This window comes from Chiloscyllium plagiosum, unplaced genomic scaffold, assembly GCF_037043375.1.
Source record: "Chiloscyllium plagiosum isolate Xiang-an unplaced genomic scaffold, Cpla_swu_hap1 HiC_scaffold_1, whole genome shotgun sequence".
Taxonomy (NCBI): domain Eukaryota; kingdom Metazoa; phylum Chordata; class Chondrichthyes; order Orectolobiformes; family Hemiscylliidae; genus Chiloscyllium; species Chiloscyllium plagiosum.
Window position 1 is genome coordinate 151,937,886 of NW_028270139.1, and position 16,534 is coordinate 151,954,419.

The 16,534-nt window shown below is 42.1% G+C and overlaps 1 protein-coding gene across 2 annotated transcripts in view; it reads right to left on the minus strand.

Moving 5' to 3' along the window:
* atrn (attractin) overlaps nt 1–16,534 on the minus strand; it is a 412,972-nt gene that overhangs the window by 175,026 nt on the left and 221,412 nt on the right. For both annotated transcript variants that reach the window (XM_087991640.1, XM_087991645.1), the window contains exons 22-24: nt 14,576–14,670; nt 13,914–13,992; nt 6,443–6,600 (exon numbers count right to left, since the gene is read on the minus strand). In XM_087991640.1, the coding sequence (XP_087847766.1) occupies nt 6,443–6,600; nt 13,914–13,992; nt 14,576–14,670 (332 nt within the window). The remainder of the gene's footprint in view (nt 1–6,442; nt 6,601–13,913; nt 13,993–14,575; nt 14,671–16,534) is intronic.

The following is a 16,534-nucleotide window of genomic DNA, read 5'->3' on the forward strand; positions in this document are numbered from 1 at the left end:
GCCTATTTCTGCTCCCATGTCTTATTGTTGTAGTCATACCTGGCCATAAAGGAGAACACACGTGGCTGCTCAAGATCAAATTTCTTAATCCCAGGACCTTAGTGCACAAAATGCTGGCGGAACAAAGGTTCTGTGCCAAAACTTGCCCACCCTGAACACTTATCTTGTTCTTTTCCTTCTCTTTTCTTTTTTTTAAAAACTTGCTCAACTTTTCCTGAGTTTGAATGGCATTAGCAATGGCAAAAGCTCAGCACACGGACCTCAGGCAGACCCAGGGAGCAGACCTCGAACGGACCCAGGGAGCAGAGCTTAAGCAGACCCAAGGCAAGGACCTCAAGCAAGCTCAACATGGAGGAAAGAGTGAGCCCTTGCTTACTTTTCTGGAGCTAGTACAGGACCTGAAACCAGTAGCTACTAAATCAGCAAGAAGCAACATCAGCGAGGTTGGCCCAGTGGCAAAAGTTGGCAACCAAGGATTAGCGATTTCATTGCTGGCTGTTTGGTGGTGGCGGAAGGAAATCACAGCAACATCGATGAGGTGAGTCCAGCATTGAGAGAGACGTGTCTGGTGTTGGTGGGTCCAGCACAGATGGCACGAGGTTCTGGTTAACAAGTATCAGCCCAGCAGCAAAGATGGTGCCTGAGGATTGGGAACTTCAATGTTGCTTTGTTCTGGTGTAGACAGCAGCGAGGCAGTGGGAAGGGATTAGAGTGCAGGTGTCACTGATGGTGATGACCTGGTTCAGGACTACTGGACTCTCTTAAAGCAAAATATTTCTATTTTTTCTTATTCTTAAATTTTTCAAAACAACACCGTTTTGTGGTGAATGAAAGCTTTTCGCTCTATTTTATTGTACTCTTACTGTAAAATACACACGACAAAATAAAAATCAAATGCAAACTTCCTCAGGCAAATATCCTAGGACAAACAATTATCAGTTGATTCATTACTGACCTAATGTCAGAAGTGGGAAAGTTAATTAATGACTGCAGAGTTTTCAGTATCATTTACGACTCCTCAGAATCAGTCCATGTTCATTTACAGTAAGACCAGGACAACATTCATACTTTAGCTGATCGATGGAAAGTTGTTGTTTTGTGTCACCATAATCTTACCAGGCCACAGGGGCAGCTCTCTCATTAGAGGGAGAAGTGACTGGTGGTGACTTAATGTGAGGGCCATCAGACCTCAGGTGAGGGAAGAGGTTGAGAAGCAGAGTCCTGCATAGTAACCTCAAATCAGAAAGTAACATTCATCAGACACAAGGTGGCAGATAACAATCCTCTTTAGCAAGAGAGGACTGAACCACCTCTCCATGACATTTAGTATCATTACACAGGAACACTGGACTCCATAGTAGGAGTAGGCATTTTAACCGATCAAGCCCGAATCATTCAATAAGATTTTGGTTCAACTTTCCTATCCGTCGCCTATGAGTGTCAACTCCCTTTTCTATCAAAGATTTAACTTTCTTAAATACCATTCAGTGGCTTAGCCTCCACACTGCCTTGTTGTGAAGAATTCTACAGTGTTACCACACTCAGGGAAGAAATTTCTCCTCACCCCAGTCTTAAAATGGGCTATCCTGAATCCTAAGGACATAACCCCATCCACCCATCACGCTCTACTATGTTTCAATAAAGTCAACTCTCATTGTTCGAAACTCAAATGTTTAGAACAGACCTAGCCTGTTCAACATTTTTGTTTAAATATTGCTGAATCAATCACTACTAATACTCTACAGACTGAAACTGAATGAGAATAGCCACACAGATACAAAAGGAAGTCAGAAACCAGTGATTCTGAGGTAACTAACCTTCTGACTCATGAAAAGGATGTCCACTATCTAGAAATGTGGGCGGCACGGTGGCACAGTGGTTAGCACTGTTGCCTCACAGCGCCAAAGATCCGGGTTCAATTCCCGCCTCAGGCGACTGACTGTGTGGAGTTTGTACATTCTCCCCGTGTTGGCATGGGTTTCCGCCGGGTGCTCCGGTTTACTCCCACAGTCCAAAGATGTGCAGGTCAGGTGAATTGGCCATGCTAAATTGCCCGTAGTGTTAGGTATAGGGGTAAATGTAGGGGTATGGGTGGGTTGCGCTTCGGCGGGTTGGTGTGGACTTGTTGGGCCGAAGGGCCTGTTTCCACACTGTAATGTAATCTAAAGAAAATACACAAATCAGGAGCATAATGTGCCTGGGTGAGTACAACAACTTATCATCATCCTGCACAAAACAAACTTGACTCGTACCCAATACATCAACTCCACTCTCATTCTGCAGCAACGACAGTACAAACCTTTTGCACGAATCACTACAATAACATACCATATTTTCTCCATCAGCACCTTCCAAATCCACAAGCTCTATGACTGAGAAGGACAATGGCAGTCTATACATGGAAACCACCATCTACAGCTTATTCCCAAGCCACACATTGTCCTGACTTGGTAATTAATTTATTATGTCTTCATTACCATTGGATGCCAATCCTGAAATTTCCTTATTAAGAATACTGTGGAAACATCTGCACCAATAGACTGCAGTGGTCCAAGAATGTGGATCACCACCGCCTGTTCAAGGACGATTAGGAATCAACAAACAATGCTGGCCTTGTCAGTGATGTCCACATTCCATGGAAGAACAAAATAAAAATTTAGGTAATGCAGATTACCTGGGATCAGCACTGAACATTGCACATCCCTGTGATTTCCATGCAGATTCTCTGCTGTCTATCCCATTTTTTGGAAACCTACAGAATATCCTCACGGTAGAATGATCCCTTTCTGCTTCTCAACTTAAAATACATATGTATTCTGTCTTTGGCTGCTCAACTGTTTCTTTACAGAAGGATATTCAAGGCTGCAATATCTTTTCTAATCAGTGGAACACACCTGCTCATTTTTCTTTCTTCGCTGTCTTCTCTTGAGAATTTTAGGTACTTGACCATTAAAGTGCTCAGTTCTCACTATTTTGAACCATATTTCAATTATTGGCACATTATATTCACAATTTCCCTTTTGATCACTAACCTTATTCATCTCATTTTTTATTTATAATGTATTTGATAGTGTTGTATTCTTCCTAACCCTTCTTATTCTGCTCTCATCTATATCAGCCTCTTGTTTTATAAACATTGAGAAATTCTGAATGAAACTTAATCATTTTTTCTCTATTTATATATATAATACTTATATATAATAGGAGCATTCCATTCAGCCCTTCAAGCCTGCTTTGTCATTTTATAAGATCAGGACTAGATTTGTCCTGAATTCCATTTTTCCATCCAATACGACAATCTTTAATTCCCTAGCTGAACGAGAATCTATGTCTAGCCTTTAAAATATTCAATGACCCTGCCTCCATTGTATTCTAAGGGAGCACGTTTCAAAGTCACAAAACCTCCAGACAGTATTTCCCCTCAACTCTACCCTAAAAGGAGTACAGCAGGTCAGGAAGCATCAGAGGAGCAGGAAATTCGACGTTTCAGGCAGAAGTCCCTCATCAGGATTCCTGATGAAGGGCTTTTGCCTGAAAGATTTCCTGCTCCTCGGATGTTGTTCTGACCTGCCGTGCTCTTGCAGCAACACACTCTTGACTCTCATCTCCAGCATCTGCAGTACTCACTTTCACCTAAAAGGAGATGCCAAGTTCCTCCTTGCTCTGTACTCACACAAGAGTAAATATCCTTTGCATGTCCAACTTGTCAAGACTATTCAGGATCTTATGAATTTTAACCACACTTAACAGACCTCCAGTGAAAACAAAATAAAGTTTCCTCAAGACAACCGACTCATTCATCTGAATCACCTCCAGTGCAATTACAAAACAGCACATCATATTCAAGACAGGTACTCACCAATGCCCTGTATGAATGAAGCATTAAATCCTCAAAAAAAAACAAAGAATCGCAGATGCTGGAAATCAGAAGCAAAAACAGAAATTCCTGAAAAAACTCAGCAGGTCTGGTGTCTGATGAAGGGTCAATATGGTGGTATATTCGACAGTGAAGGAAGTTATCTAAGATTACAAAGGGATCTTGATCAATTGGGCTAATGGGCTGAGGAGTGGCAGATGGACTTTAATTTTGATAAATGTAAGGTATTCATTTCATTTTGTTAATGCAAACAAAGACAGATTTATACAATTAATATGAGGGTCCTGGGTAGTTTGTTGCACAGAGACACTTGGGGGTTTAGGGACATTGTTTTTTTGAAATATGCGTCACAGGTTGGCAAGGGGGTTAAGAAGGTATTTTGTATGTTTGTCTTCATTGCTCAGATCATTAAGTACAGAAATTGGGACATCATGTTGTAGTTGTTCAGGACAGTGGTGAGCCACGTTTGGTATACAGTGTACAGTTCTGGTTTCTCTGCTATAGAAATACTATTTTTAAATTGGAGGGGGTTCAGAAAAGGTTTACCAGGATGATGTCAGGACTGGAGAACTTAAGTTATAAGGAGAAGCTGGGAATTTTCTCACTGGAGAGTAGAAGGGAGGGGTGACCTTATAAAGGTTTATAAAATCACGAGGGGCGTAGATAAGATGAATAATAAAGATCTTTTCACCAGGGTGAGGAGTTCAAAACTAGGGGGCAAATCTTTAAAGTGAGAGAAGATACATTTAAAGGGGCAACGTTTTTCACACAGAGGATGATTCATATGTGGCATGAACTGCCAGAGGAAGTGGCAGACACAGGTACATTTACAATAATTTAATAGTCTTTTGGACAGGTTTAGAGGGATATGTGTCAAATGGAGGCAAGTGGGACTAGTTTAGTTGGGCAAACTTGGTTGGCTTCAATGAGTTGGACGAAAGGATCTGTTTCCCTGCTAAATCACTGTGTTTGATGGTAGCATCCTGTTGGCAGAGAACATCCTTTGAATGTAGAGACTGGTGGAGTGAAAAATAAGGACAAGGGGAACCTTGTTATTTTTCTGAGAAGAAAGATAAGGGTTGAGGGCAGAAGTTCTATCCAATTGCTCTTCATTTCCACCATACACAAAACAAATCTGGTGAATCTTGAATCTTTATTGCACTCCCTATTTTTTCCTGAGACATGGAATGAAGAACAAATATTCCATTAGCCTCCATAACAGCTTGCTGCACCAGTGAATTACTGAAAATACCTTGGTCCTTTCCAATCACTCCTAACTTAAAAAAAAAACTGCATGTGTTCCTCCTACCAAAGTGGAGAACCTCCCATTTCTATCACATTATATTCCACCTACCATGCTCTTGCCCATGCACCAAGCATATCCAAATCTTTCTGTAGTTTTAGCCTTTCTCACAACAAACATTCCCACTTGGTGTTTTTGAATCCATAAATTTGGAAATATTACATTTGGGTCACACCTCTAAATCACTGATGTATATTGCTAACAACTGGAACCAAAGTACCAATCCTTGAGGTACCCAGTAATCACAGCCTGACAATACAAGAATGACCCATTTATTCCAACAATCCAGGAAACTCTTATCCTCCCTGATGCTCTATACCGAATCCAGCTACTTCTCCAGGCACTTTCTACACACCTGACCCCTCCAAATTACCTAAGATACAGAAGTGCAAACAAGTCTCAGCCATCCAACATAACCTTAAATGAAAAGAAAAAAACTTCATTTTAGAATCCAGTTCACTCGTCAAGCTTAATTTTAATTGATACCTCTCAATTTGCTCTCCATGACGACTCCTATTATGTACTAATTTACTTGGTACAGTTGAAACGTTTAGTTGGAAGAAACAGGTAATTGTAGATGATACAAGAACAAAAATGTTGAAAATACTCAGCAGTTCCGGCAGTATCTGGAGTGAGAAACAGACTTAAAATTAAACAATGAGCAGTAAAGCCTGCTCCACCATTCAAGAAGAATACCTTAGCCAATATATCCTGTCTTTTTATTTGAAATTGCTTGTTATCTTCCATGTTATTAGTCAGAGGACAGCTGCTGAGGGAAACAGAAAGCCATTCCACCAGTACAGCCAAGATTACAGTTATCAAGTCTGTGGGGGAAAATCTGTGTTGGAACAGAAAAAGTTGATGTTGTACCTAACCACAAGTCTGACCTGAGTGTGTTTACTCCACACACTGGATGGTTAAAAGGCCAACATTCATATCCCATCCTTAAGCAATAATTGCTGGCAAAAGAAAACAACTTGCAAAAAAGCCCCAACATGCTACAGCCTATTTATCCTCCAGTACTGAGCAAGCCCAAAGTGTCTCCCAGAGAAAGTCCATGGCAAACCTGTCTATTCGAAGTCAATGGACTGACTGCCAGACTTTGAAAAATCATCAGTAAAGCTCCTGAAGCCATGGAGTTGTTGAGACAATTTGGTTCAGAAATATGATTTTTAAAATACTGCCAAACATTTCTGAAAAAGGAAACAAAAACTTATTCACTATACTTTATTTACATTGAAATAAAACGTAAAGAAACTCACCTGTATCTTAATGGGCCAGGTGAAGTTGTTGACATACACAAAGAAAGTTATATTGGGATTGTTACGAAAATCAAATTTCTCATTCGAGAAGCTGTCCCTGTATTCCTTAATGTTAGTTTTTGAAACAATTGGCATTTCTTCTCCAGGTGGTGTGCCCGCTTAAGTAGAGAGAAAAAAATCAAAATTCATTCTTTAAAATCCCAGAATGTACGCAAATCCTACAATTTGCAAACTCAACACTGCTAACATTAAGAAAATTCATTCATAACAGTAAGAGAGCTCATACAAGGCACAGACAAAACAGTATTTTTATACAGCCATTGTATGATCTGGAACAAAGTCAGCACATTTTTACCAACTTCTGCTTTGATGCAACACAACACAAAATCACTCACTAATTTCTGTCATACCACGTATGCAGCCAAGGACAATGTGTAATTAGACTGAAAATATGCCAAGGTATTTCATTGTCATGTATTAAGAAATAATTTAGGGAGGGAATTCTATTGTCTCAAAGGCTGAAGGCACAACAGCCAAATGAAGAGCAAATAAAGTTGGACTTGCTCAAGAGGCCAGAACTTTTCAAGAAAAGAAATAGAACATAGAACAATACAGCACAGAACAGGCCCTTCGGCCCACGATGTTGTGCCGAACATTTGTCCTAGCTTAAGCACCCATCCATGTACCTATCCAATTGCCGCTTAAAGGTCGCCAATGATTCTGACTCTGCCACTCCCACAGGCAGCGCATTCCATGCCCCCACCATTCTCTGGGTAAAGAACCTACCCCTGACATCCCCCCATACCTTCCACCCTTCACATTAAATTTATGTCCCCTTGTAACACTCTGTTGTACCCGGGGAAAAAGTTTCTGACTGTCTAGTCTATCTATTCCTCTGATCATCTTATAAACCTCTATCAAGTCACCCCTCATCCTTCGCCGTTCCAATGAGAAAAGGCCTAGCACTCTCAACCTATCCTCGTACGACCTATTCTCCATTCCAGGCAACATCCTAGTAAATCTTCTCTGCACCCTCTCCAAAGCTTCCACATCTTTCCTAAAGTGAGGCGACCAGAACTGCACACAGTACTCCAAATGTGGCCTAACCAAGGTCCTGTACAGCTGCAGCATCGCTTCACGACTCTTGAATTCAATCCCTCTGCTAATGAACGCTAATATACCATAGGCCTTCTTACAAGCTCGATCCACCTGAGTGGCAACTTTCAAAGATCTATGAACATAGACCCCAAGATCCCTCTGCTCCTCCACCTTACTAAGAACCCTACCGTTAACCCTGTATTCCGCATTCTTATTTGTCCTTCCAAAATGGACAACCTCACACTTGACAGGGTTGATCTCCATATGCCACTCCTCAGCCCAGCTCTGTATCATATCTAAATCCCTTTGCAGCTGACAACAGCCCTCCTCACTATCCACAACTCCACCAATCTTCGTATCATCTACAAATTTACTGACCCACCCTTCGACTCCCTCTTCCAAGTCATTAATAAAAATTTCAAACAGCAGAGGACCCAGAACTGATCCCTGCGGAACTCCACTTGTAAATCTGAGGGCATTACAGTGAAAGGGCAGACTTTGCCCTGTATGTTTCATAAATATTATGATTTTTAAACTTTCTCACCTGGTTCTCTCATTTGATTCATTTTTTTTCTTGCCTTGACCAACCAACTACACCACATTTGTTCTTTACCATATCACTGCATCTTGCCCATCATTCCTAGTCTGTGATATATTACATTCCTGCAATCATGTATCATTTCAATTTCCTTACAACAGTAACATTAGTTATTTATTTTGCCACCAAAAACAAATCAGTTCTCTACAAGCTGCAGCAATATACTCCATATCCAGTATCATTAAACCTAAGCAAGAAATATTGCTGATGGTACATTTATTCTCAGGATGAGAGTCATTGGCTAGGCCAGCATTTATTTTCTCCCCACCCCCACCTTCCTCTAGCTTATCTCTCCACGCTCCAGGCTCACTGCCTTTATTCCTGATGAAGGGCTTTTGCCCAAAACGTCGATTTCGAAGCTCCTTGGATTCTGCCTGAACTGATGTGCTCTTCCAGCACCACTAATCCAGAATCCAGCATTTATTGTCCAGCCCTAATTGCCCAGAGGGCAGTAAACAGTGGGTCTGGACTCACATGTAGGTCAGACCAGGTAAGGATTGTGTTTCAGCTTTTATTGTTATGTTGATAAACACATTTGTTATATGGCTCCAAAATCTGCTTTGGATTTAAGGGTTTGGCCCCCAAAAAACAAAATGTACATAAATACAACATGCTATTTTAAGCATTGGTCATTTCTGGCGCTGTATAAATCTAAGGTATTGACAAGGTAAAAACAATGACTGCAGATGCGGGAAACCAGATTCTGGATTAGTGGTGCTGGAAGAGCACAGCAGTTCAGGCAGCATCCGAGGAACAGTAGAATCGACTTTTCGGGCAAAAGCCCTTCATCAGGAATAAAGGCACATAACCTGGAGCGTGGAGAGATAAGCTAGAGGAGGGTGGGGGTGGGGAGAAAGTATTCTGGATCAATGGTGCTGGAAGAGCACAGCAGTTCAGGCAGCATCCGAGGAGCTTCAGCAAAATCGACGTTCGGGCAAAAGCCCTTCATCAGGAATAAAGGCAGAGAGCCTGAAGCGTGGAGAGATAAGCTAGAGGAGGGTGGGGGTGGGGAGAAAGTAGCATAGAGTCGCGTTTGTTTCACAACATGGTTGAAGAGCTTCAGGGCAGAGGAAATGACCTGGCCTAGAGTACAATACGTGAGTGGGGGAGGGATGAAGGTGATACGTCTGGGGCGGGGGAGGGTGGAGTGGATTGGTGGAAAAGAAGATAGGCAGGTAGGACAAGTCAGGACAAGTCACGGGGACAGTGCTGAGCTGGAAGTTTGGGACTGGGGTGAGGTGGGGGAAGGGGAAATGAGGAAACTGTTGAAGTCCACATTGATGCCCTGGGATTGAAGTGTTCCGAGGCGGAAGATGAGGCGTCTGGTGGTGAGGGAGCGGCGGTGAAGGAGGCCCAGACCTTCATGTCCTCGGCAGAGTGGGAGGGAGAGTTGGCATGTTGGGCCGCAGGGCAGTGGGGTTGATTAATGCGGGTGTCCCAGAGATGTTCCCTAAAGCGCTCTGCTAGGAGGCGTCTAGTCTCCCCAATGTAGAGGAGACCTCATCAGGAGCAACGGATACAATAAATGATATTAGTGGATGTGCAGGTAAAACCTTGATGGATGTGGAAGGCTCCTTTAGGGCCTTGGATAGAGGTGAGGGAGGAGGTGTGGGCGCAGGTTTTGCAGTTCCTGCAGTGGCAGGGGAAGGTGCCAGGATGGGAGGGTGGGTTATGGGGGGGGGGGGTGGGGGGGGGGGGCGTGGACCTGACCAGGTAGTCACAGAGGGAACGGTCTTTGCGGAAGGCGGAAACGGGTGGGGAGGGAAATATATCCCTGGTGGTGGGGTCTTTTTGGAGGTTGCGGAAATGTCGGCAGATGATTTGGTTTATGCGTAGGTTGGTGGGGTGGAAGGTGAGCACAAGGGGCGTTCTGTCCTTGTTACGGTTGGAGGGGTGGGGTCTGAGGGCGGATGTGCGGGATGTAGACGAGATGCGTTGGAGGGCATCTTTAACCAGGTGGGAAGGGAAATTGCGGTCTCTAAAAAAGGAGGCCATCTGGTATTAACAACCTCATGCAAGAATTTTATTTTCTCCCAACTGGATTTAGGCTAATCCACACAGGATAGAAATATGAAGTTTGCCATAATGGTCTAAGTCAATCTGGCTCAAAGCACAAGCTGTGATTCAATAAAACAATGCCCCTATATTTCCACTGCCTGCTCTCCCTGCAAAAAGCAAAGCCAAAAAGTAGTATGTTCTGGCCCTCTATATTTCATTGCTCCTCCAAACTTCATCAAAGGCATAGCTGAAAGCACAGAAACACACAAACCAAAGAGTTCACAGGTTCAAAAGGTATAGGAGCAGAATTACTCTACGAAGAGTAACCCATCCCCTTACTCTATTACTGCACATTTCCCTTGATTAATAAGACATAGGAGTGGAAGAAAGACTATTCCGCCCATTGAGTCTGCTCCACCAGTCGATCATGGCTAATATGCTCCTTAATCCCATTTTGCTGCCTTCACTTTGGGATAGTGACTACCACAGATTCACAACTCTTTGGGAGAAGTAGGTTTTCCTCAACTGTGTTTTAAATTTGTTATCTCTTCTGCTAAGACTATGACCTCTCATCCTAGAATACATCACAAATGAAAGCATCCACTCTACATCTATTTTATCCATCCCTATTATCATCTTGAATATCTCAACTTGATCTCCTCTCATTCTTCTAAATTCCAGAGACTATAGACCTGAACTGTTCAATTTCTCTTCATACGACAAATCCGTCATCTTGGCGATCAATCTAGTGAACTTCCTCCAATGCCACTACATAAGGAGACCAAAACAGTGCACAATATCCCAGGTGCAGTCTCTCCAATACCTTATATAGTTGCTACAATACTTCCTTACCTTTATATTCTATTCCTTTAGCTATAAAAGCCACACTCCATTCGCTTTATTATCTGCATGCTAGTTTTCTGCAACTCATGAACGAATACATCCCTCTGCAACAGAGCACCCTGAAGTCTTTTCCAATTTAGGTAATCTCTCCTTTTTTTTGACCTAAATGCATGACCTTGCACTTAGCATAGAATCATAGAATCCCTACCGTGTGGAAATAGACCATTCGGCCCAATAAGTCCACACCGACCCTACGAAGAGTAACCCACCCAACCCATTCCCTTACTCTATTACTGTACATTTCCCCTGATTAATAAGACATAGGAGTGGAAGAAAGGCCATTCAGCCCATCGAGTCCACGCTGCCATTCAATCATGGCTGATGGACATTTCAACTCCACTTACCCACACTCTCCCCGTAGCCCTTAATTCCTTGTGAGATCCAGAATTTATCAATCTCTACTTTGAAGTCATTTAACATCCTGGTCTCCACTGTGCTCCATGGCAGGCCCACCACTCTCTGGCTGAAGAAATGTCTCCTCATTTCTGTTCTAAATTGACCCTAGTATCCCCACCTGACGGAAACAAATTTCCAGTGTCCACCTTTACTAAGCCATGCATTATCTTGTAAGTTTCTATTAGATCTCCCCTCAACCCTCTAAACTCTAATGAATACAATCCTAGGATCTTCAGACGTTCATCATATGTTAGGCCTACCATTCCAGGGACCATCCATGTGAATCTCCACTGTACACGCTCCAGTGCAATATGTCCTTCCTGAGGTGTGCAGCCCAAAATTGGACACAGTATTCTAAATGGGGCCTAACTAGAGCTTTATAAGCACATTGCTGCTTTCATATTCCATTCATCTTGAGGTAAATGACAACATTACATTTGCTTTCTTAACATGGACTCAACCTGCAAGTCAACCTTTAGAGAATCCTGGACTAGCACTTCCAGAAACCTTTGTACTTTGGCTTTATTCATTTTCTCACCGTTTCGAAAATAGTCAATGCCTGTATTCTTTTTTGCAAAGTGCAATACCTCGCATTTGCTCACATTGAATTTCATCAGCCATTTCCAGGACCACTCTCCTAAACTGTCTAAATCTTTCTGTACCGCCTCTCCACTGTCTCAGACCTACCTGCCTGTCCGCTTAACTTCGTCTCATCGGCAAACTTCGCCAGAGTGCCCCCAGTCCCTTCATCCAGATCATTAATATATAAAGTGAACAGCTGCGGCCCCAACACTGAATCCTGCAGGACATCACTTGTCACCAGCTGCCATTCTAAAAAGAACTTTTTATCCCAACTCTCTGCCTTCTGTCCGACAGCCAATCCTCAATCTGTGCCAGTAGCTCACCTCAAACACCATGGGCCCTCAGCTTACTCAGCAGCCTCCCGCGAGGCATCTTATCAAAGGCCTTATTAATGCACCTAATCTACACATCCCTGAACACTATGAGCAATTTAGCATGGCCAACTCACCCAACTACACATCTTTGGACTCTGGGAGGAAACTGGAGCACCTGGAGGAAACCCACGCAGACGCTGGGAGAATGTGCAAACTCCACACAGAGAGTTGCCCAAGGTAGGAATCGAATCTTGATCCCTGGCGCTGTGAGGCAGCACTGCTAACCACTGAGTGACCATACTGCCAAAGTTAAACTTCATCTACCCTATTTTGGCCCACTGTCTAAACCTATCTATATTCATTTTTAAAGTTCTTATTTTCTCATTGCAATTTACTGTCCCTTCTGGTTTTGTGTCGTCCACTAATTAGGCTATAGCGCCTTAAAGAGGATCTATACAATCTCTCGATCCTGCTCTAGTTAGGTCTGAGCCGATCAGTGGCTCAATTTTATTTTACCAACTTTGACCTATATTGTTTACTATCCTTATCTCACAAATACCTATTGACCTCACTTCTTAAAACTGTAGATGGGTACAATTGCACAATAGCTATGATGCAAGATTTAATGATCTCAGAAGCATGGACCAATGATCCAAAGACATGAGGTCAAGCCCATGACTGCAGCTACGGATTGTAATTTTAAAAAAGTTATTCATTTGTGGGAAGCAATTGTTGCCCAACCCTAGCCGCTCTTGACATGATGGTGGCGAGAGGTCTTCTTGAACCACTATAGCCCATGTGCTGTAGGTAGACACACAATGCCCTTGGGAGGGAATTCCAGGATTTTGACCCAGTAACAGTGAAGGAACAGCAATGTATTTCTAAGGCAGGATGAGGAGTGGAATGGAGGGGAACTTGCAGGTGGTGATAATCTGCTAAATTGATCTTCGAGGTGGACATGGTCATGAGTTTGGAAGGTGCTATCTAAGGAATCTTTGGTGAATTTATGCACTGCATCTTGCAGCTAATGCACTGCTGTTAGAGTGTCAGTGGCGAAGGGAGTGGATGCTTATGGATATGGTGCTAATCAAGTGGGTTACTTTGACCTGGATGGCGTCACATTTAAGTGTTGTTTCCACCAAATTCAATTATTATTATTGAACTATCATGAACTACCACTTTGATGTACAGACCCATGCGGTTCTCACATCACTTAAGTATAAGAATCTGTGTCCTTAACCTAATCTGGCATGTTTATTTCTAAATCAACTTAATGATGTTAAAGGTGTTGTTACTTACCCTAGAACATGTGGGATTTCCGTCCAGGCTTCCTAGCTCAGTGGTAAGAAGACTATATTATGTGACAAGAGGCTCCGCTTTACCACTGGATCATTAAAAGAAATTACAATTTTCCTTCTTTACTTAAAAGGCAATAGATAAACAATGGGGAAGATACAGCAACATCAGTGCTAGGATTGAACTAGCTGAATCAAACTGTTCTTTCTGCAGCAATACAAGGGATGAAATCTCTTCTTAATTTATTTAAATAGTTATTTAAATATTTAAATAAATAAAACCTTACCTAAAAAGCTACTAGACCACGTTATATTGAGGTTGAAATTCTTTGACGCATTAATAAACATGTCCAAGTCTCGGTTTTGCTGAAAGAAAATGTATAAAATAATTGCTTCAAAATAAGTTTCCAGAGAATCGCATATTGGAAAGAACAATAAGCAATAAAGATGACTGCAAAACTATGGGTCACAGTTGCGAAATATTGATGCATTTCAAGAAGCTACACACATCTTTTAAAATAAACTTTTAAAAACCATTAAGAGTCAGGCAATCTACATAAAAGGCAACAAGAGAATCATGTGTAAGCGCTGTCATCATAATATACTCAAGCTATAAATGCAGAACTTCTCAAGAGAAAACACCAAGTAAAACTGAAGGTTATGCAAAACATGTGAAAGTACCCAAGATAATGGCACAGATGCCCATTCCAACCACCCAATTTCCCAGGTTTTCCTTTAAGGCCTGTACTTATTTCCAGCTCCACATTCGTTGCCATCCTTACAGAACATCTAAAACGGGTTGTCAAATTAATAGCTACTAATGCCAAGTGCGATTTTGTATCCTGTGGATTTGTCTGCAAGAAATAGGCAAACAGCACAAACTCACTTCTAACACAGACACTGAACTATTTTGAACTCCTACCTAAATTCAGTGCATGGGGATACTTACTTCTTCAGGGGTGGCTACAAAATTGATGGCAGTGTAGTAACGATCATCCTCTTGAGAGAGGCTGAAGGTGAACTGGTAGTCAATCAGTAGAGTATCTGTGAAAGAAATTAAAATAACGAACTGAAATGCTGGACCACAACAACTGGAATCACAACTATTCATTTCAAATATTCTATCTTTATAGATATATTTCTTCAAACTTTTCCTCAGGACTTCCTTTACAATTTTTATAAATTGAAGATATTTATAAAATAAAAACTCAAAACAGAAAAATAGAAGTTAGTGAACCTAACATTGTAAAACACCCAAAGGCACATCACAGTAGAATAAGAAAACAAAATTCGACATCATTTCACAAAAGATGACATTAGGAAAGATGCTAAAAATGTGTTGCAGCAGGTCAGGCAGCATCCAAGGAACAGGAGAATCGATATTTCGGGCATAAGCCCTTCTTCAGGAATGAGGCTGACCTGGGGTGTGCAGTGAGAGAGGGACTCATTGAAATCCTTGTAGAGGGAGGAAGAGAACTTCTTCAAGGAAGTCATCCTTGTAAGAGGATTCGCAGTAGGTTAAAATCTTCGAGAGAAAGTGAGGGCTGCAGATGCTGGAGATCAGAGCTGAAAATGTGTTGCTGGAAAAGCACAGCAGGTCAGACAGCATCCAAGGAACAGGAGAATCGATGTTTCAGGAATCCTGAAGAAGGGCTTATGCCCGAAACGTCGATTCCCCTGTTCCTTGGATGCTGCCTGACCTGCTGCGCTTTTCCAGCAACACATTTTCAGCTCTGATCTCCAGCATCTGCAGCCCTCACTTTCTCTATTAGGAAAGATGACCAAAGAGGTGGATTTTAAGAAGACCCTTAAAGAGGAAACAAAAGAAAGCGAGGTTTGGGGGTGGAGGGGGATTTCTCGAACTTAGGGCATTCAAAAGGCACACTGTCAGCAGTGAAGGGATTCAAATTGGGATGGTCATGAGTGAAGCAGCAAAGACATCTGAGGATTGCAGACTCAATGTGATTACAGAGATAGCAAGGGCGAAGGTGGTGGTGGATGAATCTGAAATGTGTATTACGGAAAAGGATTCATTTTGTCCAAGCATGACATTTCATACTCAACAGGACACTTAACAAAATCAAAACAGAAGCATTATTTAAATGGAAGCCAATGTAGGTGACCAAGCACAGGGTTGATGATTGAACAAGACTTGGTACTATTTGGGCCGTGCACAGAATTTTGGATGTCCTGAATTTTACAGGGGGATAAATGTGAGAACTGACCAGGAGTGCATTGGAATAACCAAGTCTAGAATTAGCCGAGGCATGGATTACGATTCCAGAAGATCAGTGAGGCAGGTACAGGGTCAAGCCAAGGTATAGAGGTGGAAACTGATGGTCCATTTACAACACAAACATGGTTCTCCTGGAAACCATGCCCCATTTTCACACCAAAGACTCCCTTATAGTCCGAAATGGATTTAAAAACAGATCTAACGATTCAAAATTTTGTATCTATGCTGTGCTGTGGAGTCTTAGCAGCAGGACTATATTCCACAATCTGTAACTTCACAGCCCAGCATATCCCTAGTTCCAGATGACTCACCCTACTTTAACAAAACATGTAGAACAGCATGTGAGAAAAGCACCAGCATTTGGTTAAGAGCAGCTGGAAATTATTAAGTTGCAACATATAATCAGATGCATTCTAAACCTGCTCTGTACAAGCAGCATGTGATGCGATCTGAGAATCAACAGATCCAGCTTTGGCAACCCAGTCACAGACAGATAGAAAAGTAAACAACAATCAGGAGACAAAAGCTTAATCAACAATCCTACCTGCAACAAGGATGGACACCAACAGAAAGGAAAGGAAAAAGCATTCACTATTATTTTTAATCATAAATACCAAATGGATAATCTAGCACTGACTTCTTCTGAGGGTCCTAATACCAGAAATGCCAGTC